General features: G+C 39.5%; 1 protein-coding gene across 1 annotated transcript in view; it reads right to left on the reverse strand.

Moving 5' to 3' along the window:
• Positions 1-12,359, reverse strand: part of SPON1 (spondin 1, extracellular matrix protein) — a 195,533-nt gene that overhangs the window by 29,410 nt on the left and 153,764 nt on the right. Inside the window, exon 7 of the mRNA XM_009892668.1 lies at positions 56-120. Coding sequence (XP_009890970.1) covers positions 56-120 — 65 coding nt within the window. The remainder of the gene's footprint in view (positions 1-55; positions 121-12,359) is intronic.

A 12,359-nucleotide genomic window follows, 5' to 3' on the forward strand; every position in this document is an offset into this window, starting at 1 on the left:
ATTAGCCTACACTGAACACAAGGCTACTGAGACATACTATTCCCTACTTACTTACACATTCAGAGGTTGCCAGGCCGGCCACTGCGCTTTTGCCTTGATGACTGTTAAAACCTCATCGCTCTGTGAAGAGACACAAAACAAGAAAGCCATTGGAACAATTTTACAATGAGAGTAATATGATTTACAGCAAAAAGTAAGAGGTAAATTCTGACTAAGAGAAATATACTTTGTCCTTTTTGTTGTCTGAGCACCTCGTGTCCTCAGCTGCACAGGTTGATCAAGGGGCCTGTATGAATGCAGGAGGCCAGAGCAGCAAGCAAAGGCTGTCAAACCTCGGGCACAGTCTCTTTCCATTCTGCAGGAATTGAAGTGAGGTTAAAACACCAGCAGCAGTTCACAGACCGTGCCATTTTTGCACCATGAGCTGAAGGGAAAGCTTTCAGAGTGGTGCAATGTGCTGGCAGGTATAAATAAGGAGAAGACCTTTGCACTGGGGAAATACCCCAAACCGATATGGCCAAACTGAGTTTGTTCTGGTAACTCTATCACAGAAAGACAACTGTGCTGTATCCTGGGCTGTTAGTCCACGTGTAGCAGTTTATTAGCAAAAAGTACATCTCAGGCTGTTGATTTCGTGACTCTGACAATCCTTGTGGCCAGAGGAACTTACCAGGTTAAAGCAAGCAAAGGCAGAAGAATTGCTCTTAATGTGTTACAGCTCCATGGGCCAAGAGACAGGCAAAAACTAGAGGCTGCTGCTCTAGGCAATCTAACACACCCTGTGAACGTGTATGATGTATTATGTATCATCATTGTATATGTAAGGATGTAAAGAGTCCATGGTGGATGCACTGCAATCTCCTCCAAGTAAAGCCATTGATAACACTTTCTCTTTGCTCTCCATTTACTCATGTAAAGATTATGGGGTGAAATATAACACCCACCTGTGGAAGCCCACAGTGTGGCAAAGCGTTGTACAAAGATTATTTCCTGAAGTCTGTAGGAATTCCTTCATCAGCATTTCTAAACTTTATATTGGTACAATAAACCCAGGACAAAGGCAGGAGGCCATTAACAAGGCTCTGATGCCCAAAAGACATCTATCACTTTCTTAGAAGCGTTTTCTGCATCTCCCTTAGGAATCCACCACAGTAATTTGCCTTAGAGGAAGACAAAGTTCACAACTCACTCACGTGATTTCTAATGTCTTAAAAATATTTCCCAATTAGACTAAGAAACCCACCTCATACATTACCAGTAATTGACACTTCCAACAGAGCTGACCTTTCAGTTTAGTGATAATAGTGCAATTTCCTGCTTGATAGCAAGAGTACTGATGCCCCAGACTAGCTCTAGTCCATATACACCCCGGTTTAAAGAACACAATATTCACTGGTTGTTTCTATCACTCTCAATGATTTCTGACTCCCTCTTTTTACCAAAGCAAGGTAATTACAGTGCTGATGGGCCCTCTCTGTAACACAAAAGGTTTTCAGTCTGGGGAATACGGATGTGACATGACCTCTCCCTCAACCTGAGTGGACGGATAAGCCATTTCTTGGAAATCCTTTTTAAGAATACAGATGCTTGGCCAAAGCCTATACTACATTAAATGTCCTGGGCTAATATCACTGAAAGTCTGACTCTATAAATGCAAGTAAGTATAAAAAGATCTAATCAAACTGCCATTCTACTAATGTAGTTGGAATAAAAAGAATTTTAGGACAAAAGGGAGCAATCAAACAGCAGGCAGCAGAGCTATGCCAGCAGGCAGATTCAGCGGGGCAGGCCCTGAGTGAGGAGCAGCAGGCTGAGTCCCCAGCACACCCCTCTGCCAGCCTCCCCGCTGGGCTGGGCGGCACCACGCAGGGATATGCTCCGTGCACAAGAGATGCATCACATCCCCGCTCATCTATGGCAACTGTCTTCTTACCTCCATGCCTTCAAAAGTGGAAGAGACAGCTTTCCCCTCAAAGTGATTTAAAAGGAAACTTATTAAATGAAGTTAAAAGTCTGAAGTTAAAAGACATTACTCATCTTTCTCTGTCAATGGAATTTGCCCTAATTTTTAATTTTCTTTGTTTCAACATCTTAAGACTCTTCACCCAGGCATATCTTCATTTACCTGCCTTGAGAACACGTTTGCATTCAAAATTATTAACTGTGTATTGTAAGTCTGTTATGAGCATAGATGGTTATGTTTATTAAAATAATACACTGCTTATCTAATAGAAGCCAATAATTATGTCAGTAACATCCAAATCACTCATGTCTGAAAGCATTTTAACATGTGCTATTCAAATTAAAAAGGCATACCAAGAGTGGATGAACTATGATTAATAGCTTAGTAGTAAGTACAGAGGGAAGGAAATACGGAAAAGAACATGGTGCATTCAGACATCCCCAAATTTTTAAGGGAGGTGAAAAATCAGATGCGAGAGCTGAATTCTTGGCCACTTTCTGAACAGTAACCAAAATAAAAACAAGCAGAATCCAGTGTTCTGTTGCGCCTGGAATGAAAACACACATTTTTGGTACTTAGAGCTCCTTGACAATTACACAAGATTAAGTTGCAACTTGAATGAAATCATTGTTATTCCAGACTGATATTCTAATTGTGCAGTCATCTCCATCATGCAGATTTGTAATATTTCTAATTTTTAAAAAAATTTTAAAATGTAACCCCTACGCTGTTATAAATGCCAGTGTATAATATACACTACTTCTACATGCACTCATAGACAGATACCTCAGTAGATATTTTGTGCACTAAAGAGTTTTCCTTGGACAAGTGTTTATGTCAAGAAGATAAAATCCTGGAAAACAAAACAGCAAATTCTGCGTGCCGCCTCCTTGGGGCTGTGGGGCTGTTGCCACGTGAGGTCTGGCTGCCAGGCTTTGCGCCAGCCTGGGGAGTGCAGCTCCACTCACCACTCGTGGGGCCACCAGCCTGCATCTCTCCAGCCTCCTGCAGGGAGCAGGTTTGGGGAGTTCCTCCAGAAAAGCATCCACCTTTCCCTGCCTCCAGCTTCTCCAGCTGACCTCCGCATTTTTAAGGGAACGTGATAAACTTAAACAGCCCAGGCAAACAGATGTTATCCACCACACAAATTCACAGCCTTGTAAACAATCTAAAGATGGAGAGCGATCTATAGAAACGATGCAGTACTTGGATTTGCTGGCCAATCACTTTAGCTATAATTATTGGCAGATGGTAGAAACTGAGAGGATATGAAATGCCTGAAGAGAAACCCACAAATTAATAATATACAACTAGTTGATATAACCCAACTGCCTTGAATAACCTGATTGCACAGGCTTTACAGCAGAGGCATAAAACACCACATACTTTTATTTTGATGAATTTTAGTTGACATTTTCTTAGGGCTTGCTGTATTACATTTGTACCCATTTTTCTCTCCTTTTCATATTCCCAAAGTTTTGCTTTGATTTTTGAAGTAAACAAACTCTCAAATTCACATCAAAATATAGCAAAAAGAACAAGGATGTTTCACTGTTGTATGTTGCATGTTGTCTTATCGTCATTTATGTATTTGGCTGGGAAGCAATGATTCCCAAGTATTGAAACTGTTAGATTTTGAAAAAGAAAACTAGATCATTTGCACAATGATGGAGTGTAAAAATGTTACAATGTCAGAACAAGTTAATGGGAAGGGCACCAATGCCCTTGCGTGGAGCTGCTGAAAATCCTTTAGGTAAAGTCTGATCCACACCTCTTCCAACAATAAAAGGAAAAAATAAAAGGGAAAAAAACTGTCAAGGCTATGTTATGCCTCTGTGCATGTGGAAGTTGTCAAGGAGAGAATTTGGGACTACCTGTCAGTTGTTACAGAGAGACACAAAAGGAAAGTTGCTACCCTCTTTCCTTTTCACATTTAAGAGGCTTTCCTCCTTGAGTACAGATCACAGAAATGATACTTGGGAATTTGCAGTTGAGTTTTTGCTCAGTTTCTTTTGGCATATTTATATCACACAATGGAGTACAGGTATGAAATTCTCCCTTGAGGGAGGTAAGGGTGCGCGGCGCCATGCTGCTCCGCCGGTCAGCCCTGGCACAACGCATTCGCGTGCGGCCAGCTCCTTATGGGATCAATATGCCCTACTCCTCGGCAACTTGCCTGCACCGGTGTGTCTGTGTCTCCATTTGCGTGAAAATGTGCTGATATTGATGCAGCACCTCTGCTAGTCCTACAGGTAGGAAGTCACAATTTAATAATTAATTAGTATAAGCTCACAGGAGTCTTCATCCCTCTGAAAAGAGTGGTCAGGCATAATAATTTACAAAACTTGGTATAAAATCTTTGTAGAGCCTACTGAAGCTTCATCTTCAATTTCAGTTATTAGTTCAATTATATTATTTCAGTTTCTAGTTGAAATAGAATGACTCCTTCTCTACATGTTTAAGGCTTGCTCAAAAAGTCCAGTGGAGCCAAAGTAGTTTCTAGATTGACTTCAATATTTTCTGGATTGTGGCCTAAATTAGAACATGCAAAAATAGCAAACAATTATCCTTTTCTCCAGATCAGCTTTCTACGTTTGTGCTTCAAGCTGGGGTCAGGTGGTTGACCCAATAGCTGTTCCCTATGAAAGTACTGTCCTCCAAAAAGTCCTCCAAATAGCATGATTTTAAAAAGTTGCTAATGTCATTCTAATACAGACAGCCCTACTGACATTCTAAGGTTGGTAAAAATTAAATCATTTTCTTTACATCCAGTTGTTCCTGCAAAGTACAAATGAAGCTGCACAGAGAATAAAGTCATTAAATGGCAACAAATAGAACCCCTTGGTATGAAACCACTGCTAAATTAGATCGTTTCTCTGTGCACTTTACAAAAGATTAAAAACATTTCCTCATCTTCAAGAAAAGAAAGTGGGACATAGCTGAAAACGCAGCATTGAAGACAGAATTTGATTTGAAGTCTTTCTCAACCAAAGGGATTTAAAACAACTTGTTTAAAGGGTAACATCCATTAAACTGTAATGAAAGCTTTCAGCAAAAGTTTAACGTCTCATCTGAATACCTTTAGAATAAAAGAGAGATTAGTAGGATCTGGAAAGCCACATAAACTATTTCATGTGCTCCTGCTGCTTTTTGGTAACCAACGTGATTAGTATCTTTTTTGTACTGGAAGCTATTTTTACGAGTAATTTTTATTACTATTTTTATTTTATGTGTGCCAAATAACATTAAAAAATATTGCTGTGCAGATCACTTAGCATTTCATGATAATGATTTGATTTGGTTCAGCTAAACAAATGACAGTGTATTATCTGACATCAAAATCAGAGTCAGAGTCAATGAACTGTGGGAATGAAAAACACCTGTTTTGAACCAGAGCTTAATTTCACTCATTTCACACCGCCACTGCGTGGCATTCATTCGATTGTTTTAGAACAGAGAATACTTAATTTCTTCCACAACATTCATCCTCATAATATCTGAATGCCTTTCTATCCACAGCGGACTTATTTTCACAAGATTATTAGAAAGTAGAAAAAGCAACATTATCCTCAATTCACAGGTGATGAATCGAGCGTCTTCTGGAAATAAACCTACATATCCCAGTTTTAAGATAGCATCTCCACTGAAGGATCGTCCTTTCCCTCAGAAAATATTTCTTTATTGAAGGAGAAAGAGATAAGGTAAGAATGAAAAAGTATAATATGCAGTACGTCTTCTGTCGGGAATCAAATGTTATGAAAATGAGAATGATATAGTGCTTTGGAGGGATAGTTGGGTGCTCTTAAAAGCTGATCAGTCTTCTATGATAAGGATAAATAGACCTTATTCCACCTACATGCTATGTAGACACACAACAATCACTCCAGGACGTGAAAAGCATGCGTTCGGTATCCCTGACTTCTTCAGTTTGTGAAAATAGTTTGAGGCTAACAAAAGTCTTCAAAAACCCAAATTTTGGCTCCTTGTTGATGTATAGTGTTGTATAGTCAGATGCCTTGTTGCAGAGTGATGTTAGGAGGAAACATTTAAGAGAAGATACAAACATCTGCTTGCATGCTGTGGGCAGCCAGGTAGTCTACAAGGAAACCTGAAGGCTCAGCACCGAAGACAAGAGGATGCTATAGTCACTCCTCTTGTGGGCGTAGGTACCTCACTCATTGCTAAAAGGGTGTGTTGACTGTCAGCATGAAGCTCCCTTCTGAAAGCAGACACCTTTCTTCTAAACTAGGAATGCTGACAGCGTTTGCTATTAACGCTCTACTAGCGTTTATATCTTTATATAGGTACAATATTCTACCACAGGGTTTATGTTTACGACTATCTTGAAACTGTCCCCTGCTGCTGAATGAAAAACTATCTCGATGGCTTTGCTATCTAGTCTGCTGATGAAGCTACGGCAGCCGGCGTGCTAGTTTTGCCTGGGATATAGTTAATTTTCTTCATAGTAGCTAGTAGGGGGCTGTTTTGGAATTGTGCTGAAAATAGACTTGCTAATACAGGGATGTTTTAATTGTTGCTAAGCAGTGCTTACACAGAGTCAAGGCCTTTTCTGCTCCTCACACCGCCCCACCAGCGAGTAGGCTGGGAGCGCACAAAAAGTTGGGAGGAGACACAGCCGGGACAGCTGACCCCAACTGACCAAAGAGATATGTGATGCCATGCTCAGTATATAAAGCTCAACACCTGCCTGCCCATGGGAAGCAGGGAATGAATTCCTTGTTTTGCTTTGCTGGTGTGTGTGGCTTTTGCTTTACTTATTAAATTGTCTTTATCTCAACCCATGAGTTTTCTCACTTTTAGTCTTCTGATTCGCTTCCTCATCCCACTGGGGACAGGGGGAAGAGTGAGCGAGCAGCTGCATGGGGCTTATTTGCTGGCTGGGGTTAAACCACAACAGCCTGAAAAAGGCTTCAATTTTGGGGTTAGAGTGCAAAACTCATGGTTAGGCTACTTGCTGGAGAAGGAGGAGTCCTGAGCTCTAGACTACAATTTTTTTAATCTAATAGCCAAATAATGCTAGAAAGCTGTTATCGTGTAAGAGGGAAGTGACTGTAATTTAAGTACATGTAATTAAATTCTAATTAAGTTATGAGTGAGGTGTACCACAGGATTGTTACAATTCAATAGTGTAGCCTTCAGTAGAAGTTGAATTGCATAACATCCATTTATGAAGAATTCAGCTGCAGCAATAGATGTGCCAGAATATATGTTACAAGTCCAGAGTACAAGAAAAAAAAGTATTACCTTACTCCAATAAAAATGCACTCTTTCTCTCCAGGTTGAGAGAAAAATAAAGACCAATTTTGTCTTTAAAGTAGTAACTAACACAAAATACCTGGTTATTTAATGCTGAACACATTATGAACATCCACGGATACTAGTTGAAATACGGCATGTTTTCTCCCGGTTGATAAAAACTGTAGACATCTTGCCTACCTCAGTTTTACAGATGTGTTTGAATAAAAAGGGGACGCTGATGTAGGCACATTACTGAAATGTGTAAAAACTTTAAAAGAAGAAGGAAATAGTTGCCTGCTCTGTGGCAATAAAAGGTTTCTGGGATAAAAGGAGCTACATACATCTTTATTTGCTGTGGAGTTCATCTTCAGGTAAATATACACATTTGTTCTATAGCAACTGTGTGCGTGATCTCCTGTAATGCACTCTGAACGGGCACGTTTTATTAACTCCATAAGCAATTGGCCTGGTTTGAGTCTGCCCAGGTTTCTGAGGTTTTCTGGTTTATCTGGAGCATGTCAGAAGTTTCCCATAGCTATTAGCAAGGTCATTACAAAACCTTACTTGCACGGCTGCTATCGCGAGCTGGTAATACATCACGCAACACATCTACTTTCCTGTGGGTGCAGCCAAAGAGGTTGCTGAAGTTGCCCCAAGCCTCAGAGCTGAGATGCAGTTCTTTTGAACATACAGACACTCTCTGATGAAAGAACGTGCAGAAGCTGTTTTTTTCCAGTTCATAAAAAAGAACATTTTTTAAAAGGTTAAGCTTTTAGTCACAAATTACTTCATTTAGAAGGGGAAAAAAGCGCCCATAATTAAAGATAAAGACTTATCACTACCATTTGATGACAGCTAAATTCTGTTTAATTCTATGACTGACTTAGATTCAGGCAGATTATACTTAAAGCCAGCAGCACAGACGTGGGGTTACTTTAAGCAACAGCAAAAATACATTTCAGTCAGTGGAATTATACCAGGATTGTGTTTGCCCATTTTATTTTAACTTCTCTGTGTTTATGATAGCGATTTTGTGGCAGCTGAGAAAACCATGCATATTACAAGATATGTAAATATGCCCGAATGGAATTCACTATTTGATCATAGTACATACAAATTCAATATTTCCCTGTACAAACAGTCATTTCTTTAATTAAAAAGACTTATTCATTTTCTTAAAAAAAATAGGTAATGACATTTTGGAGAATAAAAAATCTGTGTTTTTCAGTTGACCAAATATGAAAGTCTGGGGGAATTTCCAGGTTTTTAGTAAAATCCACTCAATCACAAAAGCACAATTTCACAGCTGAGGTAGATAAAGAAATACTGTTGGGGTGCAGCTGAAGACAAATGGAAGAAAAGATGAGGATTTAAATCCAATCCTGAATTGTTACTGTCTGAACAGGTCCCGTTTCAGGAGAGCAAGTAACGCAGTGCTTCAGACAGTCCCAGCTTAACTGCCATGCTGTACAGGAAAGCTTTCCTAAATTGGATGCTTACGAATTTTGTATTCACTTTTACAAAGAAAAACCCCTGTGTTAGATAATCAGGCTGAGAATGTTCCCAAACTGTAGGTATTTTCCATATTTTCCAGAAAACATGGAAATATGTGTTAAAACTACAGTTTTAGGATGGTGACTGCACAGATGCTAACTGACAATGCACGTTTAAAAAAAGCTTTTAGAAGGGAATTATAGGAACTGTAATTCCTGATTTTGTTAAAAATTACTAGGATGGGATGCAAAAAGAAGTATGTTCATTGTTACTCTTAGCATATATCCCAAAAGCACTGATTCACTTTGCATTAAAAACGTTCTGCATTACTCGTCCCACAGGGTTTTCTTTCAATGAAGTGGTTGTTTCAGGAGGGGAACGTAGGCTGAAATTAATAACAGAACTGTTGCTAATGGCAACAGTGAAATTCATATGCTTTATTTTATTTCCATTAAGGTGCAGTTACATAATCTAGGGTGTCCCAATAAAGCAATAATTCATTTTTGCATAGTATAAAGCTTAGCAGTGTGTGTTAATGAGCCCTAGGTATGCTCTGAGTATTTGAGCTCTCATTTTCTGTGGCTGAGCAGATTCTGCAGGAAAAGAGTCTCCCTTGTGAACCCACTTCTTGATCACGTGTTGATTTTCTACTGCACATTTTGCTTCATTCCACATAGAACGCTTTGCTGTCTTTAGGACTACAGAAACATTTTGGGATCCTAAATTACTTTGCCAAAAACAAGGGAAGATGTTTCTACTACACTTAGGAATGGCTACTTCTTAAAGTAGGGGATTAAACTAGATTTTGAAGCTGACAGTAAGAGGTGTAATTCCCACCCTCTGCTTAATACGTTTATTCAATGCATACCCTTTTGTCCTCCTTCTGTCTTAACTTTCCCAATTTCATCAATCCTTTAGACTAAACTAGCCTTTAAACCTATATCTAAGTGCTATAAACCTACTGTTATTTTAAACTCACAAATGATCTGGAAATGTTGAGCACACCAGAAAAGAAATGGGGGGAAAAAAAGAAACCACACCAAAACCCAATCCAACACACCAAGGCATTCTGCTTATAGCAAAGCAGATGTGTGCAACCAAAAGGCAACCTGCAAGCAGCAAGACAAAGACTGCGTTCACTAGAGATAATGATAAAAGTGTTTTAAAGCACTAGGTTCACTCATCAGATGCATATTTGGGTAACTACAGCTCAGGATCCTTCAAATGGTTTCAAAACAGTCAGGGATGAAAGCATTGAGACAGGTTCATGGGCATGCTACAAATGAGTGGGTTCCAACTGCTTAAATAGCAGCAGAAAACCTCAGGAGAAGGCTGGGTCTGTTCTGAGAAAGAGCCCAGAGAATGGGGACACAGAACCATTCTGTACTCTGGCAAATACTGGCAGGAAGACTCCAGGTATGACGGTTATTCATCCTGCTGCTTCTCTCAGACATTAGCCAATGTAGTAGCTTGAATGGAGGGGAAATAATTATTCAGATAATAGGAAGTCATTTTAAATAAGACCAGCAAATTAGCTCAGGAGGTAAGCTTTCCTGACTTTTGATAGCATTTTGATAAATCAATGTCAGGTGGGGTTTTTTTCATTCAGAATATGCAGTATAAATATTCTAAATGTGTTTTAACTGCTGTACAGAGGCAATCACAACAGCTTAATTTCCCATCAGTAAAGATGTTCCTAAACCTCCCTTTTACTCCCTTTCCCCCCCCAAAAAAAATAACCACCTCACCAAAAAACCCAATGAAAAATGTAGCCTTTAAACAAATTAAGGAATTGAGGATGCTATCATGAATTATATTTCCTGTAATATGGAAAGGAGAATTCCTTTAGAGAAAGCAATTTCACATCTTTTTCTTCCCCCCCCCACTTTCAGCCATTGCTGTGACAAACAGATAGCCACCCTGGTGGACCATGTCTCTGGTACTGGGTGATCTCGTGGTTTATACTTTGACATTAATCTGTCTCAGAATTTAATGACCAAAACATACTCTCCTCAGATTTTGGATAAAATCATTTCTATCTCTGACAGGACTTACGAGAGCAGGGTTTTAAGAGGAATGTCAGAGATTTGTCCAATATGGGACATGTTGCCTTTTTTCCCACCAGGGGCTGCCTTTACTACCTCCTTTCCTTGCAACCGCCTACCCTTTGAAAAACAGCTCAGTCTACACTGTGTGACTCAGAGGACTATCCACATAGTCCTCCACGGATAGCGGCTCCAGTCTGATATCCCTGATTCTGCGTGAGTACTTTAGTTTTGCTTCATCTTTGCCTCTGCACTCCTGTGAGTCAGGACAGACAGACGGACAGAGATGGGAACAGACTGCACTACCTGTCCTGACGGCAGGATTAGCTTTTAGGGGAGTGGATAGCTTTTGTTTTTCTCAGACAAGGAACTCTTCTGTCCTGTTATCCATGGTGGATTTGTACACGTTTAGAAAAGTCTTGTTTAGGTAGGTGTTACACAGTGGCAGATCCAGAAACTGAGACTGACCCAAAAAAGTTTCCTTGCTACTTAGAAATTTGAGGGGCCTGAGCTAGGTAACACCGTCTCCCATCTCTGATGGTTCCCTCTGGCTTTCCAGCAGTTAGACAGCTAGGAAATATTTTTTTTTTCTTTTCTTTCTTCTTCTTTTTTTGTAAGCTATTTAACACTAACTACTCCCTCAGAACAGTGTGGGAGGTCAGATGAAGGTTATCTCCCTACCTGGTGCCCATACTGCTTGTTGCTTAAAGAGCTGCAGGTCTCTTTAGCTCAGTTAATATGGCTATACTTCACACATGCCATTGAGCAGAATTAATATTAGAAGAGGAATTCTGTAAGACTTATAGCTTTAAAACCAGTAGGAGCTGCTATTAGAGTGACATCTGCAATTGATGTAATTAATGTACCAGGGAAGAGCTATTAATTCCACTGTAGAAAGTACTGTTTTGGTTTCTAGTTGCTTACTTAGAACAGCAAAAACAGAACAGAGAAATAAGAATTAAACCCTGTAGCCACAATGCCGTATGTCATCCAATAGTAATCACAGATAAATGGGTGATGCTCTCTCTGTAATAAGCCAGACATGAAGAAAAGTGTTTGTCTTAAGAGCAGCTCTAAAGTACTCTGGAAAATCCCCAGGACATCAAATTGCTGAGTGTAGCATTCATGTAGTTATTTTATGATCAGAACAGTTCTAAATTAAGGAACATAAACAGAGGCTTGCACTCTAAAGGAAGGTATTCACCATATTGCACTGTACTTGGTTGCCACAATATTAATTCTAAAAATAAGAAAGTAGTGAGAAACAATCACTGCAGTGAGGTTAGGATAAATATGAGTATTTTCATTTTAGCTGCAAAATATCACTAACTGGTAAAGACCCACCTTAAAACCGTGTACCTAAGTGTACTGCTAAAAATGCTTATTGTGATGTACATCCCTTGCTATTTCCCATGGCTGTTTTGAAATTATATGAACACTGACCTATTTATATGCTTATCTCTAAAGCTTATGTGCTGAAGTTGGGTTTAAATTTTAGAGTTTAGCTGTTAGTCGTGTTATCATGAAATGACACAATCCATTATTATGCCATGAAACAGGCGTTTTGAATATTCCATGATATGTTCTGAGCCAAAAAA

The sequence above is a fragment of the Charadrius vociferus genome, unplaced genomic scaffold, assembly GCF_000708025.1.
Source record: "Charadrius vociferus isolate BGI_N301 unplaced genomic scaffold, ASM70802v2 scaffold19, whole genome shotgun sequence".
Classification (NCBI taxonomy): Eukaryota; Metazoa; Chordata; class Aves; order Charadriiformes; family Charadriidae; genus Charadrius; species Charadrius vociferus.